General features: G+C 38.9%; 1 protein-coding gene across 2 annotated transcripts in view; it reads left to right on the top strand.

The window, feature by feature from the left end:
* Positions 1 to 26962, top strand: part of RELN (reelin) — a 297550-nt gene that overhangs the window by 48554 nt on the left and 222034 nt on the right. For both annotated transcript variants that reach the window (XM_075081418.1, XM_075081419.1), the window contains exon 2: positions 276 to 386. In XM_075081418.1, the coding sequence (XP_074937519.1) occupies positions 276 to 386 (111 nt within the window). The remainder of the gene's footprint in view (positions 1 to 275; positions 387 to 26962) is intronic.

A 26962-nucleotide genomic window follows, 5' to 3' on the forward strand; every position in this document is an offset into this window, starting at 1 on the left:
AGTAAACCCTGAGGAAGTTCTACAGGCACAAATTGAAACTTGGCACACACATCTTGAACACTGAACAGGTTGTTTGGGGAAATTACATGGGAAAGCCAATTTCAAGTCACTGAAGTATCAAATGTATTAGGGGAATTCAGAGGAATTCACTGTACTGAATGATGGGATCTCACTCAAGTGCAACAGTCTACTCTTGTATAGGATCTCCTGTATAGTATATAGGATCTTATGTACTGCTTATAAATGATTACAGGTATTTTATTCTCTAATTTCAGTGACTATTTCAACAAGTACCTTCTTTGATGGCTTACTGGTAACTGGGCTCTACACCTCTACCAGTGTGCAGGCTTCCCAGAGCGTTGGTGGTTCCAGTGCTTTTGGATTTGGTAAGTCCAGTGTAATTTAAGTTCTGCAACCCAGGGTAATGAATACTTGGTTGTACAGAGGACATCAATAAGAACACAGTTATTGAAACAGGTTAATTTATGCTGAGTAATCAACAATACATGGAAGTCAGTGGAAGTCAACGAGTTAAGGCAGTGGTGGCTTTTAGACAGCTTTTATTTCCTCCTCCACTTTCTTGTCTTTGGTCAGCCTGGTATTGGTATACTGAATTATATGAATTTTAAGAGAGAAAAGCCTCAGCAACAAAATTGATTAAAATAGCCAGTTCTAAATGGTGTGACATTCAGTATAAACTAAAGCATTCAGTCAAAGGCATCTAACTGTTCTTGGGCTGAAAAACAGATTCCTTTGAGCTTATGTCAACCTTCTTTTTCCATTCACTTAACAATGGTGAATTCCTTAAAACCAGTGGTTAAGGTATTTTATATAACCAATTATAACCAGAATTGTAGTAAAAGGGGTAGGACAGGTTTTGCAGAATTATTGTATATTTCAAGTTCTGCTGTTGCATTCAGCAATAACAGCCAAGCCAGCTGTGATAAGGACAAGTGCTTTTGAAAAGTCTTTTCTAAATTTGTGCAAATAATCTACAGCTATATCTTCTGCAGTTTGTTATTTGGTAGAATTTTTTATATCCTTACAAATAATTCTAAGAATTTTGTTCCTCCAACTGGAGGAACTCAGTGAACCCTAACAAGCAACCTGAAGTGAAGGTACAGAAATAGGTACCAGTTGTATGGGACACCAGCTGCAATGCATTTGCAGCAGCATGTTGAAATGTTCATTTGTCTGTTAGGGTTAAATTTCAGTACTTTCTTCACAATAATCTTTCGTAGTAATTATCTCTGTTATAATGCGTGTGAAACTCAAGTGTCCTGGGCCTGTAAATGTCATACAGCAGACATACTTTGGCTGGTAAATGAAATAATGCAACATAAATAGCACAATATTTAAAACCATACTGAGGAATAATTTGAGAAGGACTTTGCTTCTGTGCATAGTCCCACCGATTGACTGCAAACCTTTTGCTCGGTCTTTCAAAGGGAAGAGTGCAGCTGCTGCAGGTATTTCATGTTTTACATAAAATGCACCGAAAGATCCACTTTTCTGGAAGAGGTAATACTGTAGTTTCTCCTCTCCCACTGAACTCGTTACAAGATGAACAGGATCTGATGGAGTGAGAATCAATGTGAATTTTTTTGAATGTTCAAGTTACTGGCAAGCTATTTTCCTGCCATAAAATAGGTGTTTGTATCATGTCATTGGTGAGATCATGGCCCCGTACGGCAAGCTCACTGGGCAAAGTATACAAGCCATGTTTAATCACATCTAAATATTTAAAAATGGAAATTAAGCAAAATTTTAAGATCATGAATAGCTTTCTGCATTTACAAAGTATGTCTGTATTTTTTGCTAGATTTATATCTTCATCTATAGAACCGGGCTGGTATGGTGGATGTCTCACTGAGTCAGATGTTAAGGTGAGACGTTTGACAGGAAAAAAGACGTGGCCTTTTTTTACTTGCCAAAGGTCATTTTCTACCTCTTGATGTGCTACTTTGACCATTCAGTTGCTGGTAAGATAACCAATGATTAAACTGGTGACACATGCATTCTGTAGACAAAAACAAGAGCCAAGCCTACAGGCTGGGAAAATACAGAAGCCAAAGAGATGCAAAAGCAGTCACGCATGGTTGGAGCTACCTCATTTTGCTTGTCAATACGAATTCTCAAACGTCGTGCCCAGGGGAGGCCTTCTGCTCTGTCTCTAGCATGCCTCCATCCATGTCAGAGAGAAACTGCTGCCATCTATGACCTTTCTTTTGAACTTTCTGCAGGCAAACTGTAGGGCCAGTTGTGTTACGGTTGTTAGTTATGCAACATTTTAAATAAAAATCTAATTTTGCTGGGGTTTTTTTTGCTAACTCCTAAGCTTGCATATAGATTGAAAAAAAACAATCTGAATGATTCAGAAGAGCTCTCGTGCAGTGTCTTTGCAGTCACAGTAAAATGTAAACAGTGAAGGAAAAATGGCAATGGCTTTTAAACTTAATTTTATATGAATACTCAATGATGTATTGATGATTCCCAGGACGAGGACTACACAAACATTTCTGTTCTCTACTCCGCAGTGAGACATGAGAAGGCTGGCCTCTTTCAAAGATCATTTAACATGTGAATGATATACTTTTTAAAATAATTTGGTAGTTTTAAAAATTAGCAATATTTAAAAATCTACAATCTGCAGTAGAAAAAGAGACTAGTCTCCACAGTATTTAGTGTATTGTTTAATAAAATAGTAGATGGGAATGGCATTGTTTTGTTTTCTGAATAAAACATAAAGTGCTTTCTTCAGAAACCCTGGATCCATCTGTTGTGTCATCATTTCCGTTTAGCAAAGAAGGTGCTCCTCCTTTTCACAAGTAGTGCCATTCAGGTTAGATTTAGCTTGCTGGAAATTATTGCTTTAAAAATGTCAAGGACTATGTCAGGTTCAGAGAACTCCATTCAAAGATTTATGTGGTTTATCATGGAATAGATGGGGGGGCAAAACTGGGCCTTTAAAACCTGAAGATAGCAATATTCTGAAATTGTGTTGATAGTGGTTGCCTATGAAGCAGGGAAGAATATTTTTTTCTCCCTTGCAATATTACCATTGAAATGCTCTTGTCTGCAACACATAGGGTGTCACGCTAGATTATCATAATCTTCCAGTCTGCCCCGACAATATGAAGTCTTCCCAACATAAACATATCTGTCTTTTGTGCCATAAGTTACTGTATTGTGGCTACAACCATCTTTTAGTTACCCAGTTTAGGAGGTCACTTCATGGAGACATAATCATTTTCAGTTATCACAGCTAGTTAAACATGTCAAGAAGAAGAAAAAAGATAAAATATGTTAGTGATAACAGAGTTAATTCTAAGGGTTATGTTTTCTTTCTTTTTCAGTATGTATCATGTAGCCAAAGAAATAGTTCCTGGTTTCCTTTGTGGAATGTTAGAGACATGAAACTTGCTGAAATTTTTATTGGGAAACCTAACATTTTTAGGGAGAAATGAGTGAGCTTTAGGGGATTAAACTTAATAGTGGTTGTAAAGAGTCTTCTTTTGTCCCAGGCTGAACCATCGTCTGCGTTCAGATAAAGTTAAAACTAAAACTGTAAAGCTAAAATTAGAACTGGGATAAAACATAAATGTGTACTTGAAACCTCACTAAGCACGCTGTGAGGATCCTTTAGCAAAGAATAATACTTAAATTGAGCTTTGAAGAATAGCTTTGTAATAGCCCATTATACAATGATACCCTAAGTTGCATCCCTCCAGTATCATTTCCACTCTCCTTTCCTGACAAGTGCAGTGCATACCTGGGACTCATTTCCACATCCTTCAGCATTGCCTGCTGAAGGCTGAAGAGTAATCCCGCTCTTCATCTCCCCCTTTCTCAAGCCACACTAATACCCCACAGTGTCATTCACAGCCCATTTCCTGGAGATGCGTTTTGGACTCCCACGGGATCTCTGCAACCCCCTGTGTCCTTTGCTTCTTCTGCTTTTCATTCTTAGGGTCATTGTCAGCATTTGACATCTTTTTGATAGCTTGGGGCATCTGCTGGCCATGCTCTGGGGTTTATCAGCCCACCAAGGATACCCTCCCATACAGCCAGGATTTACATGTGGTTATTTAGGTGCTCTCACTCCTTGACTTATTCTGAATATGTGGAAGAAAAGTGAGAGACAGAAGTACTAAAAAAACATGTTAGAAAGTTACAAATGTGGTGGAGGGTTTGATGGGAATGATGTCTTGCAAATGAGTTTGGTGGGTGGTAGGGGTACCAGCCTGTAACTTGGGATAAGTAGGAAGATCCAGCTCAGCTCCTCCAAAGCCATGTGCACTGGAAAGCAAGAAACACAGTACCATTTCTGCAATTAAAGGAGAAGATTACAGCGTAATCCCTCAGCAGCGATAAGAAGTGCTGTGTGCTGAGGACCTGAATCTGTCTCATTACACGGGATCGTCCTGGCTGACAGGCTGGTTGAGCAGACAGACATGCTGGGCTGTGCACATCAAAGCCTGCCTTTGACCTGCCAGTCATAGTGCATCTCCATGCATTCGGACTCTTCCCAAAGCTTTCTGGCTCTCCAGTAGATTTTCACATCATGCATACATGACAAATTATTTAAAATTTAAGTTTGGCATAATTAGTTTCTTACAAACTACAGCGGAAAATGTAAGCCTTTATAATTAAGCCCCCCCCCCCCCAGTTTTATGCAAAATCATAACTATTCCACTGGCATTTACCTTTTAATAAATGCAGAATAAACAAGTAGTTTCATTATAATAATTGTATATTCATTAACCTTTCAACCTAAATTGAAAGGTCCTTTTGAAAGTCCATAGGTTCTATTATGGTAGAGACAGTGGATTCAAAGCTCTCATCACACTGGAAATTATTGCCATGGGTCTAATTGGCTAACAGAAAATTTTTGGTTTATTTTGTGTGTAGGCTTATACAACTTGTTATTTACTATCCTTTAAAACAGATGTCTCCTTTCTACTGTGAGGTCGTAAACTGCTGGTGAATTTTAGGTTTTGTTTAACTCTGTGGGCTACTTTGCAAGAAGCTATGAGAGTGATGTTACCTGGAAACATTTTAGTGCCTGAACAGGGGAATTGCATCTGCTAGAAAGCAAAAGATAGAATATGGAAGATCATCTTGCAGTCTTTCCTCTTTTGCAATTCTTTTTTTCTATACCATGAAGGTGATCATACCTACTGTAATACACTGAGTCTCTGGGATTTAAAATATTAATAGTTACAAATATTCCTTAAAATGTGGTGAATAATAAATTTCCTAGAGGAAATCCTGGGAAGAGCAATCACCAGAAATAATTTTCTTGGCATTACATCTTATCTTATACTCTTTTCTTTTTAAATTACTATATTTCCTTTTGACAGGATTAAGGCAGCCTTCACATAATCCTCTGCACGGTATTTTGGTTACATACGTGTTTGCATAGCAGACCAAAGCCAAAAACCCCTTTCAATTTATAGATGAAGGATCATTTTGATCTGGTTCTGTATGAGTTGGGAACTGTGGAAAAGGATAAAAGCAGTCTTAGGGCAGATTGAATGTAGGTGGATGTCATTGGTGATGCTGCTGGTTTCATCCCCAGAGGAAGAAGGGCAAAGCGGGTGCCTGGGTGGCTGAAGGGCATCCACAGTGTTGTCGCCAAGAGAGTACTGCAAAAAATGCTCTGGTTGTGCTCCCTAGCTCTGCTGGTGCATTGGTCTGGATAGAGCATTGGAGGCACACGAAGCTCCCGCCGCTCCTGGATGGGGCATGTGGTTTTGAGCCCTCAGAGGCTTGGTTTTAGCATCAGTTTATGCTCAAACACTGATGGTTCTGAGGTAATGTTTTGCTTTCAGATTTTGACAGATAAAGGGAAAATATCCCCCACTAACTTTGTGAGATGGAAAAAGGCCAACTGTTGGATTTTTATTGTTAGGTGAGCCTATAAAATTGATCCCTCCTGCTCAGTCTTTGCCTCGCTGTGGCAAAGCTTGTTCACAGCTTTAAAAAGTAAGGAATAACTGGTAAATGCCAACTCTTAAATAAAAGTTTTCAGCTATGTATATGCTACCACTCTTGAAGTGCAGTTTTGTAACTTACTGAAATTGCTGTAGATCCCTGCTTTACTTTGTGACAAGCCAAATGGGCTCCAGGACCCTCCCTTCACACCAGAGATATTTGCCAGAAACCAAACAGATGGTAAACTAGGAAGAAATGACCCTCGGCATTCTCATTAGAACAGTTGGGGAAATTTTAATAGGCCCCCATTTGCCTTGTGCTGTATCTAATACCCTTTGAACTGCCACTTTTTTTTTTGTTTGTTTGCTACAAGTCAACTACTGCCATGTAATTTTAATAGGGATTATCAAATACAATTTGCCCAGAAGATGTACCAGCCCTCTGCTGCTAATTAGCAAAGTTTAAATAATCACTGAGTTCTGGAATAATTGGAAAGAAACACTGTTTTTCCTGCCAATGCATAATTACCAATTAACAGGAAGATAAAATATCTGTATAGCAGTCATATCTTGGAGAACTTGTTAACAGTCAATTAAATAGTGAGTTGGTACCAAACTGACATTGGTCAAGAAAGTTTATATTTGAGTTTAGTTTTAAGATACCTCCCCCTGCAAATGGTATGTAACAAAGCCATAATGATGGCAAAATTTTCAGTTTGTGTGTCATAATGTTTAATTACTACTTAAATGTCTTTATGGCCAGAAGTTGACTGTTCTACAGGTGGTTGACTATCATATATGCCTTAGAGAAAGGGTTTCAGTTTCATTAATACAACACCTTTTCGTTATCATGGCATAGACAGTAATTACCCAGGCTTACCCAACAAGGAACTGTCCCCTCCAAGTATTTTACCTGCTGAGGAGGAAAATTCCCCACATTTAACTGGGTAATGCCCCAAGGCTGGAGGAAGAAGCTAGCCACAGATGGTGCCTACACAGAAAACACTTAAACTGGCCTAGTTTGAGTCTAGCTTGACCCAGTCCCGTAAGCCTGAACATTTTCACCTATTTCTGCAAGTAATCTTGTACTTGTCAGGTTTACCTTTACCTGACCCTCTGCTCCGCTCTGGTGAGACCCCACCTGCAGTGCTGCGTCCAGCTCTGGAGCCCTCAGCACAGCAAGGACATGGACCTGTTGGAGCGGGTCCAGAGGAGGCCACAAAAATGGTCCGAGGGCTGGAACACCTCTCCTATGAGGACAGGCTGAGAGAGTTGGGGCTGTTCAGCCTGGAGAAGAGAAGGCTGCGGGGAGACCTTATTGTGGCCTTCCAGTACTTGAAGGGGGACTATAGGAAGGATGGGGGCAACCTCTTTAGCAGGGTCTGTTGTGACAGGACAAGGATTAATGGTTTTAAACTAAAGGAGGGCAGATTTAGACTGGATATAATGAAGAAATACTTTTACGATGACGGTGGTGAAACACTGGGACAGGTTACCCAGAGAGGTGGCAGATGCCCCATCCCTGGAAACATTCAAGGTCAGGTTGGACAGGGCTCTGAGCAACCTGATCTAGTTGAAGATGTCCCTGCTCAGTGCAGGGGGGTTGGGCTAGGTGGCCTCTAAAGGTCCCTTCCAACCCAAAGCATTCTATGATTCTGCCATAAGACCCTGTCACAGCAGCAGCAGCTCTTGGACATCAAAATCCAATTTTACCTAATCTGCTGAGAAGCCCTGAGTTACTCCACAATTTAACATTCATAAAAGTGAGTGATGGTGTCTGCTCCATAATTTATTTCAAACCTCTCTGGAGCATTATAAAGATGTCAGTAACATAACTCAGGCTTTTGACCTTTCAAATAAACCTGTAGCTCCTGCTAGTATCGGTGTGGTCAAGGTTGAAAAGGAGAATGAACCTCTGTAGAAGTGTGGCACATGTAACATTGCTTGTATTTGTTAATTCTGAATAGTGGATGTAGGTAGGTGTTTAATGCTAAAGGCAACACTTAACGCTTTGTGGATGAGATGAGAGGTGGTCACTGCACTGGAGATGCAGAGGAATATTTTCCAGTGTGGCAGTGCTTGTAAAGGGGCCCTGGAGTTTTTAAACAAGAAAATTCCTTTAGACACAATTTTACATAGCCAAAACCAAAGTGCTAATTGATGTGTTGGGACCAAATTTGTCCAATTTAGTAAGTACATTTATCCAGTAGTGATGTTTTTTTCTCATCTTATATACATCTGTTTTTTTCCCCTGGGTGGCCAGAAAATGGTATGGGGAAAAATTAGAGCATAACTGAATTTTAATGTGATTTTTAAAATTGCATTTTAATTTTTAATAGAATGCATGTAGTAGAAAAACTGATATAAAGCTTTGTGAACTGACCAGATCAGGTTTTTTGCTACCTCATACCTCTGAGAGGATTCTGATCCCAATAAGGATTTCACTAAAAATATATTAAGAGATTAAAGTATTCATTGTGACATGCTAGTAACTTTTATCTATACTAATACTTACTGAAAGTAGTAGGTAATGTTTTCTGAAGTGTGCAAATTTAGGTAATTTTAATAATGGAAAATAATGTTTATATAAATGTATGTATTTGTTCCTCACTCTCCTTTTTTTCATCCTAATTTCAAATACTATGTTCAGTTGGTGCACTTTGAATGCTGTTAACCAGCATATTCAAAATTTTTATTTTTTGTAAAAAGCATATACAGTAGGGCTTGTGGCATTATGTCCATTTTACCAACAGTAAATTAGAACTAATGCTTGAGACCAGAAGTATCCCACAAGTTTGGTATCCACTTTGAGAAGCCTGTAAGCTGACTTTCAGAGCACTGCATAGCAATTTGTATGTTGAAAATCTCCTGTTAATGCTGTTGTGGGTTGAGCATGCTCAGCCTTTCCACATATATGCCCCTATGTAATAAAAATTGCACCTGGAAAATGAGAGAGACCTCAGTGGTGACCATGTGGAAAAACATGGTACCTAAATTCTGCTGTGACCAAGAGACAGGCAAGTAGCCCCAGCATAACTGCTAGAACCTGTTCTACCAGATTCGCTGGAGTTCTCTTAATACAGCACTGAATTCTGTAAAAATCAGACAAACAAAAGACAGTTGGAAGAGAAGGACATGGAGGATAACCAGATACATGGAGTTGGTCTGACTATTTTCTTGCATAATAGACTGGCAATTAAAATACTTGTAGAGTCTGAGGCCTTAAACTGCCCGCTCTTCTACCCCAGGAGGCCCTGAAGGGAGTAGCCAGGACGCAAGCCATGTACCTCTGACTGATTCTCCATGGTGCCCTCTGTGAGTGGGGAAGTGTGTGGAAGTTTGCTGAGCTGCTTGTTCTCACTGAAATCTTACCTTAAAATCCATCTTCTCTTTTTTATGGGTAAATCATTCCTGGTTGCCATCGGCTAGAGAAATGTCAATGTATGACTAAATTATCTTTTGTTATTCTTTTATTTTCTTATTCGTCTTATTTGATCACCAGTTAGAGCATGATCTCTAAAGCAAGGACTTTCTTCTTTATTATTCTGTAGAGACATGCTGGCACAATAAAACATGATCTTTAACTGCTCATGACTGTTATTATAATGTGTATAATAGTGCAAAAAATTCAAGGAAAAATTAATTAAGCCTTCATTGATAGGGGCAACGATAACGAAATACTCTCCCTTTTAAAAGACGGCGTCATTTTGCTTTGAGAGCTACATTCAGCGGGATTGACAAGCTGAAGTTGCATGGTAATTCGTAGTAACAGAGAAGTATCTTTAATAAAGTAGGGGAAAAAAGGCCCTCATCTAGAAATTTAGGGACATCTTAAAATTTCGTTCTGTGTATGTGCCTCAAGAATATATTAAGCAAATGTTCCCATGGCTGCATGAACTTCACACTGCCAATGTGCCTGCCTGTGTTGCTTCTTATCCCGAGCCTGTTTCCGTGATGCCTGATTGTCATGTGTTGTGCTGCGACAGTCAGTCGGAGCCCCTCTCCACAACTTTCCCGTTGTGCCAGGCCTATTATTTTCCTTGCATTTTGTGTTTATCAGGATGTGATCGCATATTCAGGCTGAAATTACTGGGCTCTTGGACTTCATCAATTAAGATGCATTGAAGCCTCTTGCAAATGCGGAATGATATTGGGAAACAGTTATTATTGTAATTTCGAAGACAAGTTTGTAAACTAATTTCTGGCATATTATGACAAACAAATGTTGTGATCAGACTGCTTCCCCCATATCTGCCAATTTGTTATACTTCAAAGTGGAGTTGATTATATGTGGTGAAAAATCAGGCTTATAGGAAAACGGAGCTCAAGGGCCCTCTGTCAAGATCCTGATCATCACCTGTCCAACCAGTTGATTTCACTGTTTGCTTGCCTGTCATCAGTGTTGTGACTGATAATCATTTGCCTGTTTTCAGAGATGGTTCACAAGAAAAATCTGCTCCAGGTCTTGTAAAATGAATAATCCAATCTTCAAGAATATACCAATGAAAGTGAATTGCTGTTTGTAGGGAATGACTGGTGTAGTTGCATCTTTATCAGATGCTAAAATACATGAACTAGAGAAAGCTATCAGCCCATTCTGCTGTGCGGCATGGTAGGAGCAAGGCCAGCTCCCTGCTCTCTTGGTGCACAAAGGGAAGGGTAGAGAGTGTACGTGCTGTTCCCACTCAGCTGTCGCCAGCAGTGTTAGGAGGAGAGAAGAGATTATGCCTTTGCATGGGCACAAGTTCATGCTCACAGTTTATGCCACAGCAAAAAGAGGTTTTTACTGATTACAGTATGTTGCTGACTGTACTGAAATGAGAAAATCTGAGGTTAGACTGAGGTGAAAATTGTGAAGTTACTAAAAGGCACTTCTTCATATGTGACATCACAACGCAAGAGCCTGAGTCAGTCCTAGTGGTTTCAGTCTGCTCATTCTTGCTACAAAATCCTCAGCAAGGAAAAGTGCAGTCCTTCACATGAAGTACTTACTCCTTGAGGTAGGGTTGTTCCTCAGTTCTGATCAGCTGGATTTTATTACTGAATGAAATTGGTTATTCCAGGGTTATCAGGTCAATCCAGTGGTGACTTGGCACCTTATTTTATAAAGTTCTTGAAAGTGAAGGAGAAAGAATGATGATATTTAGTTTATTTAACAAAAGATATGTGTTCACATTTTATTAGTTTATCAGCTGCTTGAGTTTGATTACTTTTGGTGACCTACTGGACCTACTGTCATATGAACACTGACTTTTACCTCTGAAAAGGAAGAAAGTATGCCTTTTACTTCAAAACTATAACCACAAGATATTAAAAGCCTTAAACCAGGGTTTTTCTACATTTATCAAATGGATCAATATACTGTAATTCTTGCCTCATTTCAACCCTTAGGAAAAATAATATAATTACTAAAATCAGTGCAGTTTGTAACCAAAGCAGTTGTCTTTTCATAAGCCTAATCTTGAGTTGGTTCAGTGCTTGAAGGAAACAAACCTTCAGGAGAAATCCAGGTGATACATAAGTACAATATGAAACCTCATTGGAGGAAAGTAAAGATGCTTTACAGCTGTGTGAGAATGTGGGTTTTTTTCTGGATAACAGCAAATTAAATAGCTGAATGTTGAAAGACCTTGTGGTGTTTTAGGAAGATGTGACATTGGTCGAAACACCCTAGCTGACTTCTAGTTTATTTAAATAACACTATTTAAATAATTACTTGACAATGCTGTTTTGGCAGCATTACAGGAAGACGAAACATTTTACATAGGAGATTATTAATAAAGTCAGTATTTTGCTCCTCTAACACTCTGAGATTTGCTATATGTCTGTTTCTGGATAAACAACTGACACAAATATTTTGTAACACTAAAATTATACCCCAGTCATATGGCATCACAGCCACCTTGATGTTCTCTGACATGCTGGAAAGATGATGTAATTATTAAAAGTCTGAATCAATAAATGCTGACAGCATTAGCTGTTAAGATGAAGAATATGACCATTAATGAAGTCTAGATTAAAAAAAAAATCTTTAAAAGCTGTTTTATCTTAACTTTTAGGAAGATTAAGTTTATTTTTTCAATTTTTATATAAATAGTGAATTTTTTGAAATATGCCATCTGCTTACTAAGCATGTGTATACATTGAGCTCATTATTTTCTCCCTCTTAATGAAACTTTACTATTTTTAGATTCCATAATAAAGGTCTTGGTAGAGATTTCTCCTTATTAACTACCTACTTAAATTTATCACTGAACATGTACTAAGTAGTATCACAGGCAGTAGTGACCACCCAGTAGTCATAATTCACTCAAACAGGCAGCTTTGTGATAACCTTTGCTTAAGGGCAAAGATGTAATGAACTCTTTAAAAAAAATCTTTAGTCATAATCTGCCATAAATTCAGCCAAAATAAACTGAGATGTTCTTTAGCTGCGGTTTTCCCTGAGACTATCAGAGGTGTATGCTAGCTTCTAATCAAAGTTTGGCTAAAGAATTAGCATGAATACAGAGTTCAGATTTGCTGTGAAGAATTTATCAAATATGTGTGATAATCTAAAGGACATTTTGCTTAGCATGGAACAAACAAATGTTTATTTATTCTTCACTGGAATATGCTGGGCAAGATAAGTAAAATTCAAGAACATTTTCTATCCTGAGAAATATTTCTGAGGAATTGAGTTACTGAATTTTTCACTTTTTTAAAACCAGGAACGTGTAGGGTTTTCTTCTGTGTTTTGCTCCTAGATGGATCTCTTAATCTTATTTCTGAGGATCCTTTCATTAGGTACCTCATCTTTGCTGTGCATAACATGGGGAACTTGGCTGGCTGGCTGAGGCATTCACACACAGATGTGCCTTGAGGTGCCCTGTTTTCCAAGGACCGACACTGAAATGCAAAGTATTGCGGAAGATGTCATTTTCTGACACTTGCTGCTGTTCATCCAGAAGAATTTTGAAAGATGTCTGTCATATTCAGTTATGGTGGGAGGTTGTGGCCAGCAGCTCAGCTGGTCCCCCTCCTTCCTGCTCTAGGGAGAGAGACTGGCACTTTGGGGACATAGGTCATCTTACCCTGTAGTAGCCATCTGAACTAGTCAGATGACTTGTCTTCAGAACTACTGATTTCTTCATGCTGATTTTACTAGGAACAAGGTGAGTAGCTTAGCTCTGGACCTCAACACAAAAAGTTATGGATCCCATTTTCTTCTTTATTTGATGGAACAATATAAGACTATAAAACATATAAAGCATGGGTAATGCAAGTGCTGCAAGGACAACTATAGACTATTACAACATGGTATCAAGTTCAATAGTCCACTGGAAAAAAGCTGTCTACTTCAAGTAGGTTACAAGAATATTAAAGGTTTAATCCAGAGGAGTCAGTGGCAAAGTGTCTCTGGCCCATAGCAGAGGATTTCCACCTGGTAAATTTACTTTGATTAATATACAAAGCATAAATTTACAAATCAGCCAGAAGAAATGGACTATGGTGTTTGTCCTTTAAATAAAATGCCAACAAAACTCTGACCCTCTTGTAAGAGCCCTTCCTATTCTTTCCCCAAAAATGAGGTAAGGTTAGCTTACAGCTGGTTAATTTTCTTTGGCTTCTCTGTGACTGAGCTTTACAACATTGTCATTTGTCAGTAAAACATGGAGAATTAAACTGTGTTTTTATGAAAAATTGCTTAGGGAATTTTGGTATAGTTCCAACTTAGATTAATTTGAGTGTAAAGCAATCATTGAAATACAGATTTTCGCACTTAAAAAGAAAATACAGAATTTTGTCTTCTGAGATAAACTATTTGCAAACAAAAATGTTGGGACTTGTACAAACTCCTGATCTCTTCCCTTTCAGCCTTGTCTTTAGCAAGGTGGATACTGCCTAATTACAGTCCCAAGCAAAAATGTCACCATAGAGAGATTTAAAAATGCTGGCTGGGCCAGGATGTACATTCACACACCTCAGAGTAGGAATATCCACTGCAGCCCCCTTTATGCTCAGTCTAGGGCCAGATTCAGCTGCCCATACCTGGACACCTAGAACAAGTCGAGGTTCCCTTAGCCATCACTCAGCTTCCAGCACCTGCCAGAGGTGGTCCCCATTAGGTCTTGTATCTTTGGCATGCCTCAAGCATCTCAGGTGTCATTAGACATCACTGTGCAGTTGATACAGCCAGTGACATGTAGGCAGTTAGTGTCCTAAGGCAGACGGGTGTCCCACGTCCTGGGCTGACCAGACCACCACTGGCTGCAAGGAGCCGAGACTCCTCACTCATGCGCAGGCACGTCTACGTTGTCTCCATATGGAGCCGAGTCCCACCCTGGCTTTTCTCCTTCAGAGACTCAGGGTATTGTCTGGTTTTGGTAACAAGCCACTTCATAGTTCAGCCTGGGTAATAGCTGAAGTGCAGCTATGGTTTCCTTTAAGCATAGCTTAAAAATTACAGAAAGCAACTGTTTTTATTTAATAAGTAAATTAATTTAAGTGCAATTCTATCTAATTTCACCTTGCTGGTACAGGGTAAGAAAAAGGGAGAAAGGTTACTGTTAACAGAGTCTGGTTTTACCCTGGCTGTGGAATTTGTGCTATTGCAAACTCTCTGAAGTGCTTTCTCAAAAGCTGGTGTAGAAGACTCTTGCCAGGACAAGTGGTTTTTCATGCATTGTTTTATTGACTCACATTTGATGGTTTCCCATGTGTATTTAAAGGCTGAATTCCAGTCCCTAGTGAATGACTCAGAAAACATTTAATTTTGAGCTGAATTCATTTGCAATTTCCAATAGAGGCATCTACTGACCAGTTATGAGAGGGTACAGGTTCTTGAGTCCTACCTATTGTAATCTTGTGGCATGTTTTATTTTAAGCCTTCTGCGCTTATCCTAGATATTTCTTTATAAATGAGTGAAATGAAATATAATTAGCTTCAAAAAACAATGCCAGTTATTTTAAAAATCCCACTTATATCAAAACATGTTAAAATCTCATTCAGCTAGTGCTTGCTTTCATGAATCACAGTCTGACACAAGAATGTGTGTCTTTATCTTCATTGTCTCTTTTACTTGACAAAATTTTTCCTCCTTGTTTTACTAGTAAAAGAAAATGTACAGTATTCCCTCTACCGTATTTGTCACAAAACAAAATGAAACATCTTCAAGGCAGGTAGTTGTACCACAGAAAAAAACATGAATTCTGGAACTGATAAAAATGGGATACTGTCAAGTGGATATTTTCAGGGGAAATAATCATAGGCATAGTTTTGTGAGTTCCACAAGCCACAAGAAAAAAAATACCTTGTTTCACAAAGCTTTAATAATTCTAAACATGGAGGGACTTGCACTTTAACATTAAATCGTCATCCATTTTATTTGCAGTCTGTTTCTTGAGGTATTTTAAAAAATGTATAGTTCTACTGTTTTCAGAATAACAAAGTGAGAAACTATCAATCTAATTAGAGCAGCCATGGCATTCAAGAAAGAAAAACCAATAACAAGGTAGGAAGCTATAAGTAGTTTAAAAATTATTCTAATCAAGGGAAAAGAGCTTGGAGTCTTCATAAGCAGATTTTGTATTTTTTTGTGCCCTGAGGACAAATAATAAATCTGAAGTGTTTCAGGAAGCCAATGTAATGAAATGACCTTTTTTAAAAAACTGAGTTTTCTGGGAGAAAATATATGATCATACTGCAGCTAGATTGCTAGTCAAGTAAAGCACTGCTTCACCACTTCATATGCAACAAGAAAGGTACCTGCAGCAACATTTATTTAATAGAGTCAGACAACATTACATTGAGCTACTGTTAATAAATGGTAATCTGCCTTTTAGTGGCTGAAGCAGTGCTTCCTACTCCTGTGAAGTACAAGAGAAATAGTGAATTTGTTGGATATCCAGGTAATTCTTATTTCTGGCAGCCTGATTTAAAAACTACTTATCTGTACGTGAACCTTGGTATGAGTCCATTTAACCATTTAACCATTTGAGCTTTGCTTGAAAAAAATAAATGAATGATTAGTGCAAGTTTCTAAAAGTGAATTTCTGACATTGACAAACAGCCTGGAAACTATGCTGCTTTTAAGATATAATTTTCTTTTTTTGAGAGAAGTTAGTAAGATAGGACTTATCAAAATTTAAGCTCAATGCTTGTTTCAGCAGGCCCTGCAGTTTTTGGGTAGTTGGCCTGTTTTGACACCTGACCCCTGTGGTGCTGGTGAACCAATCCCAGGAAAGGACCTTTCACTTTGGCCGTCCGGTGCTGTAGGAGCCCTGACAATGATGCTGTAGCTTGAACGGATGTGGATTTAAGCTCTGTCTTAAATCTGGTTAGAGTCGTTTATCTCCCAAATTCCTATTGCAAAATTGTTTCAATGCTTCATTTGCCTAGTGATTAAAAAGGATCTAAATTACAGTAAATTTATTCAAGTCCAGTTTCCACCCTTTGTTCTTATACCATCATTGTCCTTTGGCTTAAAATGCTCCTTTACAACCCTGTTATATTTAGCGATAGCAGTCATCCTCTCACTAAACAAGACAAGCTTTTTCCCTCTCTTTTTATGACATATTTTATATTCTTCTCATTATCCTAGTAGTCCTGCTCTGCAGCTGCTCCAGCCTAAGTTAATCTTTTCTGAACACAAGCGTTCATAATTGCGCCCAATAATTGATGTCTTAGCAATGCTTTACCAGTACAATACTAATACTTCCTCTATCGTTACTAGAAATAATTGATACATTCTAGGGCAGTGTTTGCGTTTTTTCACATCGGTAGCTTGTTGTCAGACTGTGATTGATTCATGTGGATTGAGCTTTCTCCTCGGTCATTTCTAGCTTAAAGCTGAAAGTTTCTTGTTATTATCTAAAGTGCCTGACCTTACACTTTCTACAAGAGGCAAAGAATCCACTTTGTATACTTTTTTCCAGTTGTTATTCATAGTCTGTCTAAAACAGTGCATATTTTCTAATTTTAATGTGTCTCGTTTGAACTTCCAGAGGTTGGTTCTTGCTATGCCTTTTATGGTGTGTCTGAAACTCCTTTAACAGGTGATATTTTCTTTGTCAGGACACATCTGCAGAAATTAAATCACTTCTCAATTTCAAGAAATAAATTATAACCTATAGATATTGAACACTAAATTTTTAGTGTAAGGAATCTTTTTTTATATGTAAGCAGAAGGTATAAGGCATATTAGCTTTCCTCCAGACTGTAGCAATTTTCAGCTTCCTTCTAAAAATGTGAACCCCAGCAACAGGTATTCTTGTAGCCTCAAATCCTTGTCCCTACAGGACTGTGGGGTATCTGTTTTGGTTTGCTTTTTTTTTTTAAGGTAGACTTGCTTTACCAAAGACTCTGTTTATCATATTCTATATGACTAACCTGACTCAGGATTTGTTCCCACTTGGCCAACGTTTGTATCACACAGTGTGTCGCACTTGGTGATTTCATATCTGCTTCCAGGTGACTGATGAAAATGCTGACTAACAGCAACACTCATGAAAGTGCTATTTAATGGTGATTGATAAGGGACAGCTGGCCTAAGTGATTCAAGCAGCTAATGCCATAAATGTATGGTATGATATTGTTTTGGACTATTTTTGAACATAGGGATATTGCGTTTTTTAAATAAAATGCCTCAGGAAAAACTAAAAATGGTACTCTGAAACTAAGTGAATCAGAGTTGACAATTAAAATAAAAAGTTTCAGAATATTCTGGATACAAAAGTATTTTTTCAATTAAAACAGATTCCATCATTTTCCTATTATGCTAATTAACAATGGGGAAGAGTAGTTATTATGTGAAATTCAGGCAGTTCAACAAAAATTCACTTGATTAATACATGCAGAATAATACATGTTAGTCAAATGCTGTTTTCCTCTGAGATCCCATTAAAAATTTGATCAAAGTTTAATTACAACATAGGCCAGTTATGTTTAGATGACACTGAAAACATCAAGGCCCTTCAAATAATGGGAATGAAACAAAGGGAACCAACAATTGTCATGAACCAAACTGGAAGTCTGCAGATTTCATTTTCAGCCAAATGGCGGCACAATATAGAGAAGAGTGCTCTTTCAGTGGTGGCACATTGCAGTGAAAGGATATCTTTCGTTATTTGTGGGTAATTTTAGCTCCAGAAGTTGCCTGAGGATTTGACAGGCATGTACAGGAGCTCTTGGGTTTTGTGAGCACACCGTTCTGAGGAGACTGGTGACAGAGAAACCCCTGACCCATGTACACTGGATTTCATGAGCCTCGATGGTTTGCTTTGGAATTAGCTGTTTGATATTTTCTTAGGTCTACTTCGTCTCAAGAAAGAATGTGAAGATAGCACCGTTCTGCAGGTCTTTAGTGAGGATTATCATCTGAGCGCTACTTTAGGAAATAGGTTGAAGGGATGGGTTGTAGAGCCTATCCAAACAGGGATATTTGAGGTCTACAGAAAGTGCGGATGCAGGTAGAGTAGGAAGAACGGGATGGTGGAGAGGTTGACCAGGAGGTTTGCTGAAGCAATGGGAGTGAGGGAGAAGTAAGCGTGAGAACAGAGGAACTAACAAAGATGAAGCTGTTCAAATCAAAGTGTATCTGCTTCTTCCTTGTGAAAAAATTAATCCAAGAACTCAGATATTGGGTTAGGGGGAGTCAGAACAAAAGATTTGTACAAAATGCATGAAAGAGTGTAAGTTAGCCTTCAATTCAGGGTCAACATAGGAATTCCTGGAATGTGCTGCAATATGTGGCATAACTGTGTTTTTAAATTTAACGTAACACAATCCATTGGTGGTCCTTCAGGAAGGAGTGAAGAATGGGATGTTCTTTCTTTGAGTAGTTATGGGGAAGAACCACATAACCACATCATAGCTCAGTAAAGCTCCATGGGAAAAATATAAGCCTCAACACAGAAGTACTGCTATTCCTGCTTAGGACATCAGACCAAAGAAAGGCTTTCCTTCAGGAAACCTCATCTGGACAGAAGTCACAGAAGCTCTAAAATAAGGTTTTCTATGACATACTGGATTTTAAGACGTATTTTGCACACAAAAAATTGTACTGATGTAACAACAGGAGCTCTAGGAAGGGAGCTATGTTCAAACTGGTATATTCTCTAGCAGAGATCCAATTCTAACAGCATAAAGATGTCTTGTCCTGTAGTAGCTTATACATTTTCCCTGCAGAAGGACCTATACTGGTATGAAGCCACATATCTACAGCTATATTTGTAGAGATGTGGTTATTTAACTAGTACTTTCTTGTTCAAATGCTCTGAGGCATTTCAGGATCCTCTTTTAATACAGCCATACATTCATTTTTATGAATAATGCATCACATTAAAAAGATCCACTTTAGCAGCAAAGATTTGTTTCATAGGGTATTTGTCTTAAAGATTATTTTCAGCTTTTCTGTATTAATACAGAATCTTTTGTTACCTTCACGATTTCAAAGTAACCTAGAGACAGCACCAAAAGACCCTGCCTCACTCATCACTACTTCTCGAAAATTTATGATGACCTCTCTTCACTTCAGCCTTTTTTTGCTGTCTTTAATGTTCTTCTTTAAACAATCCTTCAGTAACTCTTACTTTTTTCCTACTTCAAAAAGTGAGGTAGCTTTCCCTAATAGTATGATTCTCCTAAAAGGATCCACCCATATTACATGTCTCTGAAAATTGCCATTTGCACAGGGTGAGAAGAATTAGCTATAAAAAGATTTCAAATCTCTGAATGCCATGTCTGCAGTGAATACTGGGAATTGTTTTGGCTCATAGACAGTGATCCTTAACAAAAGTCTTTTTTTTTTTTTTATATAGTTGGTGCAAAAGAAAAGGTGCCTGCTAGCAAGAAAAAGATTTCTTCATTTTATTGGAAATAGCTGTATTGTAGGGCTAGCTAAGGGGAATCACAATCTCTTTTTGTTGCATATTTTTTTTTTGTGCTCCATAATCCTTATTATCAAGCAATGCTTGAAATTTTTGTACAACTGAATGGGACACAAGTTATAGGTAGCTTTGTGTGGAACCCATCACAGGCACCTATCTCTCCATGTTGTTTATAAAAGGAGTGTAATCATTTACTGTGTGATGACTGGCTCATTAAGCATCGGTTCAAGTGGTCTGGACCATTCCTGTGGGAGTTATCACAGGCTAACCTCCCAAGTGTTTACTCAGTTTTTGTAAAAGTTTTTCAACTTTATATATTCTTATCAGTAGCTGACTTAGGCAGCTGAAAGCTAATTTGGAGATGTCCACATAAGTCTAATTATTCAGAGAAGTGATCTCAGCATAGCCAAACTTAATAGTAAGACAGGTCATGTGGTACAAGTTGCTGATATGGATTGGATAGATCTAGGCTTAGGTCACACAATGTGAGGGTCTGTGTATTTGCGTGCAAAAAAATGCTTTACTTCCCTTATTTAGTATTAAAAAAAATCTTAGATGCATAATTTAAGAAGAAACAAGGAAAAAAGAAGCTTTCAAAAGTTTGAAAATAATATTGCATGGTTTTGGTCTTTCCATTGTTATTATTTCTGTATGGCTATCAAAATATGGCTATCTATTTTAAGCTTAGATGTAATTTCTGAGGAGCTATCTGTACTTTGTACTACACTGCATGGAGCTGTGTAAGTAATAACAACCTGCATGTATCTCCAAAAAAAGAAATCCCCTATACACCTATAGGGAGAGTATTGACAGCCCTTGAGCTTTTGACATATTGCTAGGACAACCCGCAGCTCTAGTTGTGCACTGCTGGCATTTCAAAATATTTACAGGAAAATAAATGGAAAACTAATTATGGAAATTATTTCAAAGTGAAATATGGTGATTCACTGAGATAAATTGCAACATAAAGATCAGGAAGTGTTATAAACATAGAGTATATAAGATTTATTACAGATGTAATTAGTGATCACAAATGTTCTACCATGAATATTTTTTGAACAATTGGGGCACAGGGACATTCCCCACTCCCCCATGTCTTTGCTCACTTGTAGACATGGAGCAGCTTCCCCAGGAGGCCTCTGTGGTGCTGTCTTCAGCCTCACTCCAGAATGGCTCTGTCGCTGTTTGGATTCACTCTTATGGAAGTAGGATCCAATCTACCCAAGAATCAGCATATTCAATATGATCTCCTTCCTCAATGAGGATTTGGGCACTGCACTAAATAATACTCTGTTAGCCAGCTTTAGGCCCCCCCCGTTTTTCCAGGTCAGACTGTCTGGCATGTTTGTAGATCAGTTGGAAACTCTTGAATCTACTCAGATTTGGCAGGGTTTATCTATCAATGGTGAACAAGATCCTGAAGCACTAACTCAACTCATAAATTAATAGACCTCTTCCAACAAAAGCATCAGTATCAGAATAGAGAACACGGACATGTGGAGAAGGGCTGATATTTGTGAGAGCTGATGTTATAATGTGAGACAGCAAAGTTACAACTGCAAAGTATCTGGAAGTCCTAGCAAGAAAACAATTCGCATACATGGCAGGGCTGAGATTAATGTAAATTAGGAAACCTACTCATTTTCTGAAATGCTAATCTGCCTTGAAAAGAAAAAATATAGTTCAGGCCTAGAGAAGGAAAGTCAAATTTCTCCCTTTGTGACACACACAGTTTCCTATTGATTTTGTCGTATTGCAAAATGATAACGAAGGGGGGAACTTCACTGTAGGGATGCAGCTCTTTGAGATATTTTTCTTTTTAGGACAGATTAGCAGGTCAAAAACCAGAGCCATGTTTTGATCTTCATATTTTCAGCCTTCTTTTTATATGTTAATGGGACTGCTGTTCCCTGGTCTAAGTCCCTTGGGTCTTACTTTGACTTATCGTATTTTTTAAACTCTTTTTCAAACTGCAGTAAAATCTTGGAACGTTTATCCTTCTACAGCCACAGTGGGGGTTGTTTGCTCAGAGAGGCAGGCTTTCAGCTAAGTGTCCATTCATGGAACTGAATCAAGCAAATTTTAAGATTAAGTTCAAGCATCTGCTTTGAATACCAGCAGCAGGAGCACCCAGGATGTTCTGCTCCCACTCCCCACATGTCACAGCCTGGAGCCCAAATATTTTTCCCACTTCTGTTGCAGATCCTGAAATGCAGCTCAGACCTCTTACAGGTGATCATTTGCTTGTTTTTTACCTCATATTGCAATAGCTCTGGATAAAGCTTTCTTCTTTCCAGCAAAGCTGTGGGTCGGTTTGGAGGCCATGTAGTGGAGCCCCCCCATTTCTGTAGCGCACACATTTTTGCACACATTGTGGCATTAGTTGCTATCACATGAACACTGACCAGGCTTCAGATGTGAATATTGGTTTCTGATTTAATTTTTTTTCCCCATAAGTGCATTGGACACCAACCACAGAGGGGGCTGAAGCTTGCCCAGGTCCGTGGAGCAGTGTGTGCTGTCCTGGGGGATATGGCTCAGCCCTGCAACTGCACCAACTCAACAACAGCTTCATTGCAGCACTCCCAGGACAATATTTTAAGATCCTGTATTGAACATGAAATGACTGCAGAAGATTAGCCTTTAAGATTTAGTCATAAAGTGCTCTTTCAAGGACAAAGACTTCAATAACAGCAGTCTTTTTTCCCCAGATTACTGTTTACATTGACTGATAGTTTACAAGAGGGTTACTGTTCTTGGTAGCTTGCTTTTATTTGCCTTTCTTATATCTGATCTGGAAGTGCTGTTGCATATTTGGGATTGATAATGTTTTGTCTAGAAGAAGTAAGTTTCAGGCAAAGGAATGAAATGCAGAATTACTGTGTTCTCTGCTTTCTTGCAACTCTCAACTGACAGTATGTGTTGTCAGATAGAAATAAAAGTGTGGTGTTACAATTTTGTGTCTGTGGTATGTAAGTCTTAATATATACCATATGGCTGGGGGGAATTGCAGCAGATTTTTCTCATGAGTGATTTTTTTCTCACTAGTTAAAAGTAGTAATATGGAAATGAATGAGTAAAATAATTTGCTCTCCCTCTGGGCTTGTTGGCTGTGATTATTCTTGCTTATTTTGGTGCATAAAGTTTTGTATTTAGTTTCCTGAAAGTTTTGCTGCTGTTCATGTTTATTAGCTTGTAATGTGTTTTCTGAAGAGTTTTCTTCTTACTGGGTACCGTTCATTGGGCAGAAATTCAGACTGCTGGGCATGCTGCTTTTCTCTTTAGTAACTGCTTAGTGAAACACCTCAGCATTATAGTCTGCTGCTGGTTAGTGGGGGAGATGCAGCATGAATTTGCAAAGAGTAGGATCATTGTGGTATTTAAGATAGAACAGGAGGCAAAGTAAACTATTGCCCATTTCACAAGGGAAAGGGAACAACTGCCAAACTTTGCAGTGACCAAGTTCCAGTTCTTTGTTTTGTTTTGTAGTAATCATAAAAACAAGATGTTAAAGATGCATAAAGAATTGCTTTTTGGGTTGCAAAAAAAAAAAAAAAGCTGGGAAACTGTTTGGGTGTTCATAGAAAAGGAATTTTTCTTTTTTGTCAAAAATACCACAGAAGTCTGCAAATTGCAACTGATATTTCTGCTTTGGTGATGAAAGAAAGTGTGAGATGTGTAACAGGGAAACACTTTGATTTTCAAACTCCAGCTTTACAGAGTACCTGAATACCCCCATCTCCCATCTCACTGTTGGTACACAGCACCTGCCTGAGCACAAGCGCACCCTCAAAGGGATGCTTTAATCCCAGGCCTAAAGTCTTGTCACCACTGCCAGCCTGCCAGCCAGAGCATCCCCAGTTCAGTTCTGCTATGCTATAAAAGCTGTAAACATAATAGATTTGTGGTTACAGAGAAGGCAAATCCAGCAGGTTTTATCCTGATACACCAGAACATCTGTGGAGCATACAGGCGCAGTGTACAGGACTGTGCTTCCATCCACCACTCATGTAATCTGGACAGAGATACTGGTCGTTTTTAGCAAGTGGTGTTGAATTTCAGCATAGTTTCAAAAAAAGGACTTCTCAAGATTGAAGATTTAATTGCAATTCCTCCATTCAACCCACAAAACTATTTTTCCTTCCCCACTTTTCCCTTACCTCTCCCACCAACTTGTTTGGTAGTTTCTCAGCTCCCTTCGTCCCTTTGCAGAGGCTGAGAATGACCATGGTGCCCATAAAACAGCTTTACTTACAGTTCTAAGTTTTTTATATTTATGAATCCTGATGAATTTGAAACTCTTTCCTCAACTCCCAAAAAGGCAAACCAGTGCTCCTGTGACACCAGTATCAACTGCCGAAAAAATGCAAAAATCTTCACTCCTGAACACAGTGCTACAGACACTATAACTAGTGTTTACAAACTGCACATGTTGTAGTGGCTGGCCATGTTTAAATGCATGAAGATAAAACCGTGTTCTGTCATTGCCACAGCTGGCTTTTCCCTCACAGATGCGTAGCTCCTGCACGCAATCTTGTCTGACCAGATAGGAAAGGCTTTTATGAGACACCCCTGCCCCAGAAATCTCCCAGAGGCTCTGGGACTGGCCGTGCTGCAGGTCAGTTCAGTGTCCCAGCAAGGGAACATGGGGCCATAGGAGGCCTTACGCAGCTCACCTAAACACAGGCATCACTGAGGCTGCTGTAAGCTTAGCCATGGGGAGGGCATCAGGAGACCTGGGGCACCTCCAGAACTGCTCCTCTGGATAGAAACTGCCTCCTGTCTCCAGTCCTGTGGATACGTTGCAGCCGGCACTGGTGAGGGACAAACCGCGGCTTCTGTACACAATACATGGTTTCATAGTTGGCTTTCAGATCATCTGAGGTAAGGAATTAGGGAATAGGACAGAATAACTTTCATAACAGCATCACTCCAACACAGGAAGAGGTGTCTGTAAATGATAAATGATTCATCTGGAAAAAGATTTCCATGCAAGTCCCTCTGGTTTCATTATATAGTCATCCTTATTGATTGGTTTGACTGACTTAATTTGCTTTGGAGGAAACCATCAATTTTGAAACATCAGAGTTCACCAATAATGTCTACAACAGAGATTTTAAGTATAATTAGGGACAGTGGAAGTTCAAGGAAGATACCAGGTGCTAAGTGCACCCTTCAGTGACTGAGGCAGTGACGGCAATGCGGGCAAATGCAAAATACGTCTGCAGGCGAAGGATCAAACTAGAGGAAATGTGTTACAAGGCAGACTGCTGCCAGAAACCATTAAGTTCATTTAAAATAAATTAAAGAGAGACTTAGGGTTTTGTAGGTAAAGCCTTGAAGCCGTTTTCCCAATTAGTCATACTAGGCTATAGAAGAGCAAACAGGATATCGGGACATATCACCAGTGCCAGTATAGCCAAGAAGGGGTGTTGTCAGTACGCAAACCACTCAGCCAGCACAGCTAGAGTCTGGGCTGGAGATCAGTTAATTAAAAAAATTGTTTTGGAAGCTAGTGCCTTGGAAAGGATACTTTATAGGTCCAATCAGGATGTATGTATGTTACAGATGAGTATTGGACAGTTACAATTTTATTGGGCTGTGTCGTTGTTTTCTAGTTTTTGCACAGCAATGTTTCATTTGATGTTACTTGTGCTGGTAGGCAGGGAGGTTGGTTTGGTTCATGGCTCTGTTTAATTGAGCAGGTCAGTATGGATTTGTCAGCTAATACTGCTGGTTTGCAGTTTCACCTCTACCAAAGCAAATTCAGGGCAATTCCAGGGGCTCCAGTGCTGCCTTGGTGAATTGTCACTGCCGTAAGAAGGAGGATGTAGCTACTGCTGGCCTGAGAATGAGTCTGGTGGAAGCAGACATCTGGTATGGTACAGGATGGTCCTTTGTCACATTTGTCACTGGTATAAAACCTATCAAGCAGTGTGTCCTATGTTTGGCTCCTGGGACACGTATCAAGGTTTGTGAAGTGGAAAGATTCAGAACAATGCAATATTTTTGGGAAGTTGTACAAGAGTTGCTCCTATGGATGAGACACTCACCAGCCAAGTACAATAACAGTAAAAAAAAAAAAATAGGTAAGTAAATGCAAACCAGGGACATATGCTTTTCTGCAAGAGAGTAGACTGGCATGCATTGCAAAAGTAGACCTATGAAAAGCTAATACAGAATGAAGGCATCAGCCTAACAGGTTTCTATAAAGAAAAATATATAAATTGCTATTATATAACATTCTGGGGCTGTTAGGAAAACATTTAACATGGATTTTGGCTCAAGCCTTTGAAAATAAATTTTTTTCTGCTTCTATATTTCAGCAACAGAGTACCTTATTAGCATTTTCTATTTATATTACTGCTGGTCCCTCTTCACTGTTACTAAATCTACTTGCCTTGCAGCACTTAGTGACATGTTGCTCTCTATGGATCACTTAGACTTCAGCTGTAAATTGTCCTCTCATCCTTCCTGACAATGGCCACCCTAAAACCACCAACACACTGCAGACCAGGGTCTCACCACCCCCATCCCCCTGACTCATACAGCCATATCACACATTACACAAGGGGCTCATTCAGTGTCTTGGGGAATTATGCAAATGAAAGGGGATATTCTCCTCCCCATGCACCACAATTTCCATATGTGTAACTCCTGTTAGGTTTAATGAGACCGGCACTCATAAATCCCCGAGATGAAATTATACCCCTAAGTGGGTTGTAACAAAAGGCTGCTCAAAAGTTTTGATTAACAATCCCTTAAAAGTAGAACATTAAAAGAGAGATTAAGCAAAAAATTATTCTCTTTTTCAGAGCTAATTTTCATAAATCTGTACATTAGGCGTTCATTCCTGCAAACCTGTATTTCTAGTGAAGTGCTTGCTTTAATAAGTATTCAAAAAATGTGAACATAAAGCACCACTCTTGTTAGCCCCTAAATGCCCTAACCTGACCTGCTTCATACCTGGATCCCAAACTGTAAATATAATTCAAATGTGAACTTGCAATAAAGTGTTGTTTTCAGAACTATAAAGAAAACACATCTGAATTTTATATATGTTGCAGAAGTCTATAAAACCTGTACTTCTTGTCCCAAGTCTGAGTCACTTCAGCACAGCGGGTACCCCCACAGGAATCAGACTGCTGTATTCAGGC

Source organism: Phalacrocorax aristotelis, chromosome 1, assembly GCF_949628215.1.
Source record: "Phalacrocorax aristotelis chromosome 1, bGulAri2.1, whole genome shotgun sequence".
Lineage (NCBI taxonomy): Eukaryota > Metazoa > Chordata > Aves > Suliformes > Phalacrocoracidae > Phalacrocorax > Phalacrocorax aristotelis.